The 16,561-nt window shown below is 33.7% G+C and overlaps 1 protein-coding gene across 2 annotated transcripts; it reads left to right on the forward strand.

The window, feature by feature from the left end:
- The first annotated feature begins 2,948 nt into the window (after window positions 1-2,948).
- LOC110938101 (zinc finger CCCH domain-containing protein 18) lies at window positions 2,949-9,502 on the forward strand. Of its 2 annotated transcripts, none has more exons than XM_022180572.2 (8): window positions 2,949-3,374; window positions 4,241-5,093; window positions 5,698-5,865; window positions 6,353-6,532; window positions 7,258-7,334; window positions 7,446-7,526; window positions 7,916-8,039; window positions 9,056-9,502. In XM_022180572.2, exons 2-8 carry the CDS (start codon window positions 4,246-4,248, stop codon window positions 9,132-9,134), a joined length of 1,557 nt encoding a protein of 518 aa, XP_022036264.1. In that variant the 5' UTR covers window positions 2,949-3,374; window positions 4,241-4,245; the 3' UTR covers window positions 9,135-9,502. The 2 variants fall into 2 exon arrangements, with proteins under 2 accessions (XP_022036264.1, XP_022036265.1); XM_022180573.2 differs by having other exon boundaries at window positions 9,062-9,502.
- Window positions 9,503-16,561: the final 7,059 nt, after the last annotated feature.

Raw genomic sequence — 16,561 nt, forward strand, 5'->3', positions numbered from 1 at the left:
AGAGACAAGCCTGTGATCACATGTTTGGACTTCACCAAAGAAACATGACAAAAAGGATTGTCAATGTCAAAAAGGTTGAAGCTAAATGCAAAGGTCCACTTACACCATATGCTGAAGAAGTCTTTAAAGAAATTAAGGAACAAGAATCACATGTGAATGTTCTGATGGCGAATTCTTCCAAGTACCAGGTATAATATCTTAAACTGATATGGTTGTATTGTATTGTATGAATTAACCGTTCTGAAAACCATTTGATTGGCAGGTGACAGGTTCTAGGTCTAGATGCGTGGTGAATGTGGATTTGAAAACATGTTCATGGAGGAGGTGGGATTTGACTGGGATACCTTGTAAACATGGAGTTGTTGTTATATGGGGCATGGGAAAAAATGGGATAAGAGTTAGGACATTAGAAAATTGGGTGTTCAGAGCATATTGGTTAGATACATGGAAGGAAGCTTACTAGCGTGTTATTGAACCAATCCGTGGGCTAGACATGTGGACACCTTCAAACTACCCAATTACACTCACTGCACCCAAACATCATACCCGGGTGGTACGTCCAAAGAAAAAGAGAATAAAGAGTGTGGATGAGGTTCAGGCAACCTTTGAGAAATTAGGAAAGATGGCTAACAAGGGGACACAACCAAATGCAGTAAGTGTGGGAATCTAGGACACAATAGTAGATGTTGCAAAGGACAAGGAGGGCCATGAAATAGTGCAAATGTAGCATAGGAATCAGTTTCCCAAAATGCAACACAAGGTGCATCACATGCTACTCCTTCTACTCAAGTTTAATGCTTGATGTTTGGTTGTTAAGACAATTTGAATTACTCTATGTTTGATGTTAGACAATTTGAATTTATGTTTGTGACGGTACAAAGTTTGATGTTGTATACGGTTTGACTTTTACAAGTCAACTGAATCTATGTTTGATGTTGAGACATTCTGATTTTTAATTTGTAATGCTAGGAAGACATATTGCAATATGCAGTTTGACTTTTAGAAGTCAACAGAGTCTATTTGAGATTACTTGTATTTTGCAGCTGTAGGTGTACAATAAGGTTCATGTAAAATGCAGTTTTACTACTAGAAGTCAAATAAGTACGTTTGATGTAGTTTGGTTCATTACAAAACATATTGGGCACTTTGACTTTACTAAAGAACATTACATAATACCATTAACATAACTAAATAGTCATCACATAAGACCATTACAACATACCAACATTATAAAACACAGTTCATAATTCCTACATTACAAGGTACATAATTCATTTCCAATGACAATCGTCATTTGACCATTCAGGGTCAGAATCATGCTTGCCTTCATACGGGTCATGATACCGCCAACTCTCACTATCATACTCTTCATAGTCATAAGCCTCTTGCAAAACCTCACTATCAATATCTTCGGATCCTTTTCGACATCTTCTTCCAACTCTTCGACGAAACTGTATTCGTCCTTTAAGTATCGAGCCATTAATTCTTCTTCAGTCATGTTTAAGTCCTTACAGAAGTTATCTTCAACCACTTCTTCTGTCTGTTCAACTACTTCCAATTCTTTCTCAGCTTATTCGGATTTGGTATGGTTACAACAAGGCTATCAAGATCAACAACATAATATACATACCATTACTAGCAAATAAGGAAATTAATTAACATACGAATGCTAATCAAAATGATCAACATCATAATACAAACATAGATGATCCATTAGAGGTTTTCAAAAAAGGATCAACATCCATTACAATATTGTTTCATAAGGTTACTACATTACATCACTTCAAAATATGAAAACAAACACAACAAAGAACAACCAACTAAGTCCTACAATAGTTTTCCATTTTGTTACTTGCATCGACTTGCTTTTGACCATCTCCTCTTTCATCCGGATAGTTTCAACCAATGCTAGAACTACCATTTCACATCTTGAATATATGGGAGTGTCAGCCCACCTAGTCCAACCACAATCTCCCTTCTGTAATTCATGTATAACAATATCACACACATCACATTCACAACCAAATAAAAATTACCAACATTTATTACAGACATTTACATTAACTAATGTACAGATTCACCACAAGGCAAATTTTAGACAGATTGAGCACTTACACAGCATAGGAAACGCCGTCCAAGGTTGGCCTCCGTCCTAGAGATTTTGACTTGAACCACATGAGCATCTCAGATCAGACGAAACAACCCTCTCTAAGCTAAGGCGATGGCATGAACTGGAGTTTGATGAGAATTGTGACATTGTGTTGAACAAGAACGCTGCTAGTGGAATCAAAATTAGGGTTTGTATTGAAGACGATGGAAGCTTATAACGTTCATAAGAAGGGTAAAAATGTCTTTTCACTCATTTAATGAACGACAGGTTAACAGATCAGACGGAAAACAAAGTCCAGGGTGACAAATTGCAAGAAAATGGAAGTTTCATGGTGTAGTCCAAAAATTCTTTGAAATAAAGAGGAAAAGTGAAAAGTTATTAAACTCAAAATTTTGGCTATGGGGTATGGGGGATGGCGGAGGGTCGTTGAGCCCCGTGGAAGCACATCCACACCGCCCCCACTGCTTCGTCATGTCCCATCGTCATCTCCAAGACGTCAACGACGACCCCTCTCTTCCTCATCCAACATACATACATACATACATATAAAAGGACTCATTAGCCCATCCCTAGGCTCATCCTCACACCCAATAACATGACCACCTACGTAGTAAATCATCCCAAAAAAAAAAAACTACCTACCTTTTAACACCCACTAGCCTTACCCTCCTATCCATCAATTAGTGTCATAAATTTATATCCTCCTATCCATCCATCCACAACATTTGCATTAAGATAAGTATAAAATAAAAACATTTTTTAATTTTAAATTAAATAATGGTTAAAAATTATAATTTGTCGAGTCAAATTGTCACCTCCATAATCTCCTACATTTTAGTGTTTTAACCAGTCTCACTAGCAGATTCAACACTCCTAATCTCTCTCTAAACACCACATAATCATCATTCACACAATAATTTACAGATTCCATTGATGCCCGAAACCCCTTTTCCCATTCCCATAATCTCCAGCTTTCAATATCTCTTTTATGCTAATAATATATGACTGAGAGTTGAGGGTTTTTTGAATTCGAAACAATCATCATCATCCTTGCTGTCATTTTCTGTTTTTTTATAAATATAAATCTGTCGTTTTTGCGGAGAATTGAGGGTATACTCTTTTCTTTTCGGATAGATACATACATACATACACATATAGAGACAGAGACAGAGAGAGAAAGAGTGTAAGTAGTCCAGTGAATTAATCATGGAGGAGATTTTGAGGCCCTGAGAAGGTTTAATTTCTTCTTCACCTGTTCGATTCGGTGAGTAATTTTTATTGATTTTTCTTATTTTTTTTACAATTATTGTATCGGTTTGTGGGTTGTTTCCCCAAAAATTAGTTGTTAGTTTATATGTTTCTTTCTTTTTTGGTAGATTGAATCAAACCCTTTTGAAGTTATTTCAGTTTAATGTTGAATTTTTACTCTTATATGTGTTGAAATTGTTCTTGTAAATATGCACACCAACTGTTTGTAAAAAGGTATCAAAGAACACACATTAGTTTTGTGGATAGCATAAATTTGTTGGTGCTGTTTTTCACTTTTTTTTTCTTTTGCATATGAAATTTCTCGAGTTTTTTTTTTTTTATATTATTTGTTTAAATAGGATTTGTAAATATGGATATGTTTTTGCTAGTTAAGGTAGGAAAACACATTCATTTTTGGTACCCTTTCAATCATGCTTTTCATCATGGAATCTTGTTCATGCCATTTTTGCTCATAAAGTTACAATCATGTTTGTGTTTTTTCTTTTGAGTTAATTATTGTTTCCGTCCATGTGGTTTGCCAAAAATCACTATTTCAGTCAAATAGTTTAAAAATTGCGATTTCAGTCCCTGTGGTTTCACTTTCGTAACCATTTCAGTCCACCTCGTAATCATTTCAGTCCCTGTACTTACATAATAAATGGATTGAAATGGTTACGAAAGTGAAACCACAGGGACTGAAATCGCAATTTTTAAACCAATGGACTGAAATAGTGATTTTTGACAAACCACAGGGACGAAAACAGTAATTAACTCTTTAATTAAAGTTGACCATGAAATCATGAATTGATTTAATGCACCTTCTTCTTGTACCATATGATGATGATTTTTTTTTATTTTTTTTATTTCTGTTACGTTTTGCAGTTAAAATGGATTTCTCAGAATCTACAAGAGTCGTATACGACAGAATCCAAAAAACCGAACCCGAAAACGTCTCCAAGATTATCGGGTACCTTCTGTTACAAGATCACGGTGAACGCGAAATGATAAGATTAGCATTTGGGCCCGATAATTTAATACACTCCTTAATCAACAAAGCCAAAACCGACCTCAACTTACCTTCAAACACAACCGTTGGTCAACCGATTTCACCTCCTGAGGTCAACGGCCCGATTCGCTTCACGCCATTCTCTCCTTCACCCTGCCGCCGATCACCGTTAACTATCCAAGTCCCGACCCCCCGTTGTTGTGATCCTCATGGTCAACCTGTTGACTTTGTTCCCATGGCTTCATATCCCGAAGATTACCACCTTCACAACCACCTCCGTTTCATGTCGTTAGACGATCAAATCGAGTCTGTTAACAGCCCCGATTTTTCGTCTACTAATTACTATTCACCTAATAGGCGATCGCCAAGTTTACCCGAATTTCCGTTCAAAGTTTGTCATTACTTTATTAAAGGGTTTTGTCGGCATGGAAACAACTGTCGGTATCTACATCCTACACCTGAAAATCTGTCGCAAATCTTTAACACCGAGGACGATAACGTCTTTTCACCGGGGTCGCTTGAGAAACTAGAGTTAGAACTCACTGAGTTATTGAAATCAAGAAGAGGGTTTCCAGTTTCCATAGCTTCTTTACCAATGATATATTATGAAAAATTTGGTAAGACGCTTCAAGCTGAAGGTTATTTGACCGAAAGTCAACGGCACGGAAAAGCTGGTTATAGTTTGACCAAACTTCTAGCTCGCCTAAAAAGCATCTGTCTCATTGATAGGTCATTTTCTTTACCCTTCATAACTTAAGGTGTGTTTGGGATCGGTTATTAGAACTGTTCAGTTTACGGTATGGTTTAGTTTCTCCAAAAACCTTTGGTAACGGTTCGGACCAGAAATTTTGTCAAAACCGACCCAACTGGACCATGAACATCCCTATGCATTGTAACTTTCTCCACTCTTAAAGGAGTGAAAGTTCATTTTATAAAGATTTTAGAGTAAATTACGTTTTTGGCCCCTGTGGTTATATCATTTTTACTATATTAGCTCAAAATAAGAATTTTTAACATATCTGCCCCCATGGTCTCTATAACTAACCATTTTGGCCCCCCAAGTCTAGAGATCACGAGGGCCAAAATGGTTAGTTATAGAGATCATGGGGGCCAAAATAGTTAGTTATAGAGACCATGGGGGCAGATATGTTAAAAATTCTTATTTTGGGCTAATATAGTAAAAGTGATATAACCACTGGGGCTAAAAACGTAATTTACTCAAGATTTTAGGAGTGAGTTTAATGTTTTACAAATATTGAGTGAGTAAAGTTTAGCCGGATACATTTTTTTTTGACAACTGACCCTATTTCTTATGTTAATATCGTGTCACTAGGCCGCATGGACAACATGCAGTCGTGTTGGCTGATGACATGGCAAAATGTATGGATCATAACGGCGATAGAAACGAACATGGTGGAATTGTGGCGGGATCTAGACAGATATATTTGACTTTTCCAGCCGAAAGTACCTTTTCGGAGCTCGATGTCTACAATTACTTCAAGTAAGAATAGTGTAGCCCATAGACTATGGGCCATAGTTGTTAATAGCGACCATTGCAGTCGCTATAGCGCGCTTTATGGCGATGCGACTATGTGTCGCTAAGTTGGTCATGGCGATGAATAGCGATTTTAGCGACAGTTATTATTTTTTTTTATTTTTTTAATGTTATAAAGGGTTATAGCTATAAAATAGCTAGATTTATAGGTTTTTGTTAAATATACATGTAAAATAGCATATATACAAGGGTATTTTGATGTAATATACATATAAAAATTTTCAAAATTCTTTTTCTAGTGTAATCGCTATTTATAAAATTGCCGTCGCTATTTGTCGCTATTCGCTACGTAGCCTAGCCATGCCTTGTCGCTATTCGCTATCGACAACTATGGTGTAGCCGATAATACAAAAATCAATTTCAACATACATGTATGTATCATATGCAACGTGCGATGATTTTTACTTATTTCTTTTTTATTTCAATATAACAGCAAATTCGGGCCCGTTAATGATGTGAGAATTCCATGTCAGCAAAAGAGAATGTTTGGATTTGTGACCTTTTCGTTTGCAGATACAGTTAGGCTTGTTTTAAACAAGGGTAACCCTCATTTTGTTAGCGGTGCGCGTGTTTTGGTCAAACCTTACCGCGAAAAATGTAAGGTTGATGATAGGTAAGAAATTTATTAGGTTTATCCCTTTTTCAAATTATAAATATTAGAGTGAAGTACATGGATGGTCTCCGTGATTTACCAAAATTTTGGATTTGGTCCCTAGCTTTTCAAAAGTACACAGATGGTCCCTGTGGTTTGCAGTTTGTAACGCATTTAGTTCCCAACTTTACCAAAAGTCACAAGTTGGGGATTAAATGCGTTACAAAGTGCAAACTATAGGGACCATCCGTGTACCTTAAAATAACTAGGGACTAAATCCAAAATTTTGATAAACCACACGGACCATGTGGTATTTTACTCTTATAAATATTATTATACCATGATATTTTTTGAAAGTCATATGTTTCAAGATTATGTTTTGAGTTGATTATTGTTTTTGTCCCTGTAGTTTGTCAAAAATCACTATTTCAGTCCATTAGTTTAAAAATTGCGATTTCAGTCCCTGTGGTTTCACTTTTGTAACCATTTCAGTCCATATGGTTTCACTTTCGTAACCATTTCAATCCATTATCTGTTAAGTACGGGGACTGAAATGGTTACGAGGTGGACTGAAATGGTTACGAAAGAGAAACCACAAGGACGGAAATCGCAAATTTTAAACTAATGGACTAAAATAGTGATTTTTGACAAACCACAGGGACGAAAACAGTAATTAACTCTTATGTTTTAATTTGATATTATGGAACATGTTATGTCTATTTGTGCCATTAATATATATCTTTCAGGAAACATGGAGACACATATCAAAATTCTATTTACCAAGGTTCCCATTGTCTTGATACCGAACTTGGGTTGCAGTCAAGTGAGATTTTTATATAATATTCTTGACGTATTTTATAAAAGCGAATTGCTTATGGAAACCGTATCAAGTCCATAAACAATTATAATAACATTTTTTTAATTTCAATTGTAGCGCCAAGATTTTGTGATAATTCAATCAATAACCAATGGCAAAGTTGTGGAACCTCACTAGAAGATTTGATGGTATCAGAAGGTAAATATTTCCAGGAATTTTGATAATTTTAAAATTATTTTTATTTAGAGTTAATTACTGTTTTCGTCCCTGTGTTTTATCAAAAATCACTATTTCAGTCCATTAGTTTAAAACTTGCGATTTCAGTTCTTGTGGTTTCACTTTCGTAACCATTTCAGTCCACCTCGTAACCATTTTAGTCCCTGTACTTAACAGAATAATGGATTGAAATGGTTACGGAAGTGAAAGCACAGGGACTGAAATCGTTACGAAAGTGAAACCACAGGGACTGAAATTGCAATTTTTAAACTAATGGACTGAAATAGTGATTTTTGACAAACCACAGGGACGGAAACAGTAATTAACTCTTTTATTTAAATATTATCTACTTTTTTTTTGTTTATTTATAGGCAATGCTCATGCACAGCAAATGGAATTTCCGCGTTTCAATTGTTTTCTTGATGTTTTAAACAACGGTAACACCGGTGAACAAAAAGTCAGACAGATCAAGACCAAATACAATGAGCAAGAAAGGTGTGTTTACAATAAAAATGTATCTTTTCAATTTTTTAGTGTTTAATACCATAAAAAACCAATATACTTTCTTATTATTTTTTTATAAAAGGTCCCTGAACATAGTTTTGGTATATCAAAGTCCCTGAACTTGTAAAAATACACAAAAAAGTCACTAAACTAATTTTTGTATATTGAAGTCCTAAACTTGTTTAAAATGTAGGTACATGTGAATTTTTTTGAAAAAAATATAAGAGTTAACTTTCGTTTTGCTCCCTGTGGTTTGGTCATTTTAACGGTTTTGCTCCAATAGTTTAAAAATAGCCATTTTCCTCCCTGATCTTTCGAGTTTGTCGCCAGTTTGCTCCCTAATCTTTCGAGTTTGTCGCCAGTTTCCTCCCTGATGGAGTTAGAGGCGGGGAGCAAAACGACGATAAGTCAGAAAAATCAGGGTGGAAAATGGCTATTTTTAAACTATTGGAGCAAAACAGTTAAAATAACCAAATCGCAGGGAGCAAAATGGAAGTTTACTCAAAATATAATGACTTGTTAACCCTTAAATTGATCAAAGTGACCTTCTACGTTTTGCAAAAATAAATAAATAAGTGTATTTTCTTGAGTAAATTGTCATTTTCGTCCCTGTGGTTTGGCTACTTTTGCAACTTTCATCCAAAGGTTTGTTTTTCCGCATCTGGGTCCTCATGGTTTCAAAATCTTGTCATTTTCACCCTAAGGTTTGGCAATTTACTGCGACTTTCGTCCCTCGAGGTTTGGCCCTCAGGGACGAAAATGGCAAGATTTTGAAACAACAAGGACCAGATGCGGAAAAACAAACCTTTGGAAGAAAGTCGCAAAAATAGCCAAACCACAGGGATGAAAATGACAATTTACTCATTCTCTTATTTACACATTTTGCAAAAAGGAAAACAACCCAAATTGGGTTGAAGGACTTGTTTGTGAATAATAACAAAGTATATTTTATGGTATTAACCCTTTTTTTAAATAAAAAATCTGTATCAATGGTTTTATTTCTTAAGTTGCAGTAGCCAGGGACTGAATCTTCCAGACAGTCCGTTTGCATCTGGATTAGGCGGTGAAATATCGACAACTATATAGTTTCTTCATAGATAACAAGAGCAGGTTTATAGCGTTAGAGATAACAGAATGTCAAAGGCGATTTGAGAGTTCTAGAATCGATATAATATGAGAAAAAGGTTTATATAGAGAACGTTTTCGGGGCGACAAAGATGGTTGCAGAAAAGGGTACAGAAAGAAAAAAATATGATATGTAACTAAGTTATTGTTTTTTTTTCTAAGTTTTTAGAAGTATAGCAAGGCTGCAAAAAAATAGGTGGCTTAAAGTAGAAAGTAATGAAGTAGAGGGGTTAAAAGTTAAATAGCAGAAAAGAATTTCTGCATCTATGGGATGTTACTAAATACATACATATGCTAATTAATAATATAAAGACTTCAGTTTATACCAAGTGTTTTCTTTTTTCATGTTTTCTTGATTTTATTAAAGATTTTGTGGTGTTGGAAGTTGCAAGCTGCTATAGTCAGTGGTGGATTTAGAAAATAATTATAGGGGCAATGTTTCAAAAAAAATCTAAAGGGGCAGCGAAATCGGAAAAACGTCAAAAAGAAAAATTACACTATTGATGAGTGTTTAAATGGCAACGTAGGCTACCCCTTGTTGTATGGTATGTCCGACCCTGGCTATAGTTATTGTTACTGTTATATCTCTACAGTACATGTTAGTCATAAATCGAACTTCTTAAGAGTGAAATGTTTACCTTTCTATAGCTGGATGAGTGTTCATTGGAATGAAACCAGACCAACGTAAAGCGGTTTGACGTTGGTCTGGTTCTAGTATAGAAATGGTTTGGTAGCAGTGGTGTAGCTGGAACGAAAAATCAGTGGGGGCTGACTCTCAAAATCCAAAACAGTGGGGGACGTACTCTTAACAGTCCAATATTTTACACTTAAAATACACGAAAATTGTCGGCAAAATTAACACTATGAGCAAAAAATCGGGAGGGGCTTTAGACTAGTAAAACATGGCATAGTAAGGCTTTAGAACATAGTATTTAACATCAAAGTTTGTTTCAACCTTAAATATCATGTGAATCAAAAGTTATTTAACTTTTTCATACAACTACCTCAAAACCTTAGAACATTGTGTCAAACATTGCTAGGTTACCATAGTGTTTTTATTTTACGAATCAATATGAAACTAAGATTGCGACCCGCCGCAATGCGGCGGGGATTCTTTAGATATAACTAAGTCAATCTATGACTCGCACGTTATGTTAAACCTGTCAAACGGGGGAAAATAGACGATGTAAAAACGTTCACCCACACACGCACGTTGCGTCGTGTTAACTCGCAAAATTTAGAACGAAACGTAAAAACATTAAACCAAAGACGCACGTTGCGATGTGTTAAGTCACAAAATTTAGAACCAAGCATAAAGCAAAAAAAAATGCGGAAAATGAAAACTATAAAGGACCAAAGTTGAAAGTAAAAAAAAGTTATGAGAATATATCGCAAAAGATAAAAATTTTTGGGTTAAAAGTAAAAAAACAAATAGTTTTGGGTTAAAAATAATTTATGAAATACTTTTGGGTGAAAAGTAAAAAAAACACTTTTTTTGGAAAACCCCCAAAGCCAGCGTTACGACAACCATATGTATAACCACCCCGCGTTGCGGCGGGGCGTAAAACGGTGTGTCAGATAGTATTAATGTCACACAACCGTCATCGACCACCAACACTGACTCGACCTAGGATATGTGTGTTGCGACGAACCTGTCAAACATGGAAAAATAGAGGTAAAAACGTTGAACCACACATGCACGTTGCGTCGTATTAACTCGAAAAATTTAGAGCTATACGTAAAACGAAAATTTGCGAAAGATGAAAAGTATAAGTGACAAAAGTTGCGTAGTTAAATTGCAAATAATGAAAAGTTTTTGGTTAAAGTTAAAAAAAAAACAAATTAGGTAAGGTTAAAATTGAAAAAGGTAAAAAGAATTTGATTAAAAGTAAAAAAAACAAAAGTTGCGTAGTTAAATTGCAAATAATGAAAATTTTTTTTTTTTTTTGAAAAACTCTTGAAGCACAATTTACAAGTGGTATTGCACAAAAAAGTTACAAACTTATATATGGAATAATGGTGTGTCTAACCTATTACAATGGTGCATCCAACTTTACACTTTTGTGTAGTTGTAACCGGTTTTGATGTATATATTTAAATAGGGGATGGTTCAAATGAAAACCATTTTTATTGTGAAAACTCGAAAACTAACTAAAAAAAGCCTAAAAAACACACAAAAAAAATTTTTTTTTCATTTTTTTTATAAAAATCGCTAGTTTTTATATATAAAAAAAACTTTTTTTTCAAAAAAAAAAAAAAAATTTGTGTAGTGCACATGTGTAATAATACACATGTGTAGTACACATACATATGTGCAGTATTACACATGTGCACTACACAAATTTTTTTTTTTTTTTAAATTTTTTTATATTAAAAAACCTGCGAAATTTTGATTGCAAAAAAAAAATTAAAAAAAAAAAAATTTTTGTATGTTTTTTTGGCTTTTTTTAATTAGTTTTCGAGTTTTCACAATAACTAGTGGTTTTCATTTGAACCTTCCCCTATTTAAATAATTGTTTTCAAATCCAATAGCTTCATATTTAGCGTTGACACTCGAAAAATAAACCAATGACCTCTACATAAAAAAAAAACATAAAGTTATATGTGTGCCACTTTTCTTAGATGAGAAAACACACCACCTTATTTACAAATTGCAATTCAATATTTACGTCAATTATTACAATTCGCCATAGTCGTAGAGTGAAAAAGACTTGTGATGTGATCAATGGGGGAAAGTAGAAAAGAAAATAAAAGTTTTTTAGGGTCGGGATTTAGAAAAAACGGTAGAAAGTGTGAGAACGGTGAGAACGCTTATGGATCGTCCGATCAAAACAATCTATGGACTAAATTGGTGCAGTGGCGTTTTTGTAAATAACATCAAATTTATTACGTAAACGCGCTTCATTAAGGGTAAAAGCGTCTTTTGACTACTCCAAACAAAACGCCATCTCGTGAAAATAAAACGCCAAACAAAAATCACACACCATTTTAACTAAAGAACGCCATTAGGTATAAAAAGCCAAACTTAATTATAGTAAAATCCCGCCTAAACAAACCGCCAAAAAATGCTATATATACAACAACTCAGACCTTCAATTAAAAACACACACAAAAACCCCAAATGCCATAATTAATATATACCATTCGTCTGATAAACGCCAGAAAACCCAAACATCAAATATATTCTTGTCAATAAAGTGTAGCTGTATGGGGTGGACAATATTGTCAGTTATCTTTCTTAACTGAGGATTAACAATGTTATCCATCACCATACAACAACACTTTATTGATTTTAGCATGATCAAATTTACAGTTTTAAGATGTTTTATTTTGTGGCGTTCTTTTTCTCGGTAAAACGCCAAAAAGATAACATTTTGGCTGAAAGGGTGTAAACTCAATAACATTTTGCTGCATTAGATGGACAAAAATTATAGAAAAAGGGGCTGATTTCAGACTTTGTGTTTACAAACGGCGACAAAAAAACTACTTCAAAAAACAAAAATAAAAAAAATCATACGAAAGTCGAAACAGCCAGTGAAGATGCTTCAAAAGAAGAAAGAGACTGGTGACAGTGAAGATTTCGAAGATCAATATTTATTTTGTTTAATTTTCTTTTCAGTTGATTGTTATATAATAACAACATCATATCTAATAAAAACACCAAAAAACAAATGTCTTACACCTTTGACGTTTATCAAACCATCATAAATTTACTTTGGACAACTATTATAAAAAACAAAAAAAGTAAAAAAAAAAAAATAAAATAAAATAATAAAATAAATAAAAAACAAACTTGAAAATGTAACTAGAAACAGTAACTACAAATCAGTAATACTGAAGATAGGAAAATTTTATTATATTAAAATCTAAAACGCCAAACTTGAAAGATGGGACGTGTTACAGACTTAAGAGATAAAGCTTGTGAAAAACAATAATCTATGTCCCACACGTCATAGATCTATATCCCCAAACACCCACAAAAAAGCCACTTTAACAGACGCGTAGGCAAAATAATCAAACCGATTGGTTTGTTAAGTTTTACATAAAACGCCATATTTTTTGTGACAGTTCTTGTACTATTAAAAAACAGAGAGACTGATGACAGTGAAGAGAGATCCGATTAGGATTTTTAATTTATTTTCTTTGCTTGTATTTTTTTTACTGTGGCTGAAATATAATCTAACAATTGAAAAACGCCAAGATACAACAAACGCCAAAATGTTTATAAAAAATAATAAAACAATGGGCCATTTTTTTAAAACGCCTTGAAAAAACGCCATTCAGATAGATTTCCTGACCACTCTTGGTCCCAATGGCATACGATTTGAATAAACGCCAAAATGTTAATACGCTTTTCCATTAAACGCCATTAATTATTGAATTTGGATAACGCAAAAAATCTTAAACCCCAAAAATTAAAACAATATTCGGAAAAGCGGAACTAGAAAAACAGAAGATGAAAGGACAAAAACGCCCCTCCGCCCTTCTCTATGCCGCGTGACACGTGTTAGACCAGGATGCGTTCTCACCGTTCTCACACTTTTAAGCGTTTTCTCCTGATCCTGTTTCAGTTTTTGTATGTGGTTTATAAGGGTATAATAGAACTTTGTGTTACCTATTTGTCTTTATAATAATTAAAAAAAAAAAAAGAATTATTACATAATGTGAGAGTTGGGTACAAAGTCCATTTTTCCTACAAAGTATAAAAAGTCATAAAACACCATAATATCAACAATAAAACCCACTCAAAACCCACAAATAACATAGTGAAGATTACTAAAACACCATATTTGTGGATTTTGTGTTGTGTTTTGGATGATACGGCTTTGATTATCGAATGACTAACATTAGTGTGTGTTGATTATCATATTATGTTTTATATTCATAGTTGTACGATTGTGTGTTTGAAGTTTTTAAGGACTATTAGGGTCTGGATATTGTGTTTTAGTGATATTCACTATGTTATTTGTGGGTTTTGCGTGTGTTTTATGGCTAAAATTGTAGTGTTTTATGACTTTGTACACTTTGTAGGAAAAATGACTTTGTAGCCGAACCCCACCCTTATTACATATATCCCTCGATTTCAAACTATAATTACATATTTACCCGACCTAAAAATTAAATTACACATTTCCTCTCTTCTTGTGGCAAAATGGCACAAATGTTTTTAAGATTTAATAAAAAGGGTAAATTGGTCATTCTCTAATGTAATTTTAATAAATTGGGTATATTTGATATTTTTAGTTTTTTTAAAGAGGAAACATGTAAATTAAATTTTAACTTGGTATATGTAATTTATGAAGTTTACAAGAGGATATATGTAATTGCCTCTAAAAAATAAGAGCAAAGACGCATTAATTTACAATATTTACTACGGTTTCTAAAATAACATTTTTATATGATCGACCAATGTTTTAAAAACCGGTTTTTAAATCAAACCGGATTAGACCAAAAAATGGTTCAACCAGTTGAACAAGGTTGTACCGAGCGGTTCAACTGGGTTGACTAGCTAACTCTGTAATTTCATAAATTACAACATCAACTCAAAAGTTAATCGAAAAATGCATGATTACATATTAAAAGATGATCCAAAAGTAATTCCATAATAAAAAATAATACAAAAGATAATCGAAAATCATTTAATTTTCCAACAAGCTCTTTTAAATGAAAGTGTACTATATGTTTAAGCCATTTGAGTATTGAATACATCAAGTTCACGATCGCATAAAAGATCAAATTCACTATTATCGCTATCCTCATCAACTAAAGGATAACTATTTTCGTTTCATACAATATTAAATAAGAACTTTTAGTTACGAATAATCATAATATATAAAAATTACGTAAGATAAGCAACATATATAATAAAAAATAAGCAACAACCCAAACTAAAATAACCCTGGGCCGGTTCCGGTATTATGTTTCAAACTGGTATACCGGATTTTACCGCCGGTACAAACCTTATGTCGTTTCACTTATTTACCGGGGTGTTTCGTACCGGATTTATATCCGGAAACGGTAATACCGGTATAACCGGCCGGTATTTACCGGTTTCTAAAACACTGTGATCGACCGTATATATATTTCTGTGTATGAAGAAGTATGTATGTGTGTATATGAATAAACAAATACCTACTATCAAGAGGATCTGGATACAAACTTATCTCTATGCACTTTTAGATCAAACTACCCGGACCTGAACTGGTTTTTCAAAAACCCCGATTTTGTAAAACCTGATTCTACCCGAACCCGGTTCCATAACCAGAACCGGTTTTTCGAAAAACCCGATTTGTGCACCACTACATAAACCCAATTAACCAGTTGACTACTTAACTTTATTATGAACACAAATGAAATAACTTTTGTGTCACCCTTGTTTTATATGGAAAAAGCCCAAACATTTGGTCGGGCCGTCGGGGTACTTTTGTAAGCATGCTTTGTTTTATATTTCTTTTCTAGAATACAAATTAATTTTAGCGGTGAGATAAAACCTTGGAATCAATAGGTTTTTGTTCGATTTTCACAAGAGCGTTTTTCTATATTTATCGGGTTCATTCTGAATTGGTGTAGATACATTATGTTTAGTGGAGATGGATATGATCGGGTGGTTCCGCTGATGACATGATGATACACCGGTGGTCCATCAGTGATCCAAATTTATCGTTAAAAAAATACATTTGAGAATTAAATTTTTACTTATCTGCACACCAATTTATTTCATGTAACACGGTGACAATAGCTACAAAGCGTGTGGGTCATGGTTTTCTGAATTCTTATCCTAGTGTTTGAAATTTGAGATTTGGATTTTTCTTTAATAATTTTATTATATCAGATCCATGATGAAATTTGAGATTTGGATTTTTTTAATAATTTTATTATATCAGATCCATTATTCATGAAGTTTATATAATAATCTAATCTAATCTAATCTAATAATCTAATAGACATAAGATATTATTTATTTCTTTAAAATCAAGTGTGCGGGCTATGTTTTTATAACGATTTTTATATAATGGGATTGTTTCGAATTCAGTCATTTCAACATTTAGAATGAGATTGTTTGATAGTTTAATATCAAAAGAAACATAATTTCAAAATTGATTGGATATGCCCTAAAGGCTCGCAAGTGCTTATTTCATAAGAAGGCACTAATGAGTCACATACATGGAATTTTACGGATTTCTATCCGAGTAACAACTTGTTAAACCACAGGGACTATCCGAGTAACCTTCATCCGCTTTAGGAACTATCCGAGTAACAACTTGTCAAACCACAGGGACAAAGAGTGTAATTCTGAAAAGTTGGGGACTAAAGGTAAAATTTCACCAAACTACATGGGCTATCCGTACATTTTACTCTTTTTAAAATAAACGATAATTTTCATACTA

This window comes from Helianthus annuus, chromosome 4 (assembly GCF_002127325.2).
Source record: "Helianthus annuus cultivar XRQ/B chromosome 4, HanXRQr2.0-SUNRISE, whole genome shotgun sequence".
Taxonomy (NCBI): Eukaryota; Viridiplantae; Streptophyta; class Magnoliopsida; order Asterales; family Asteraceae; genus Helianthus; species Helianthus annuus.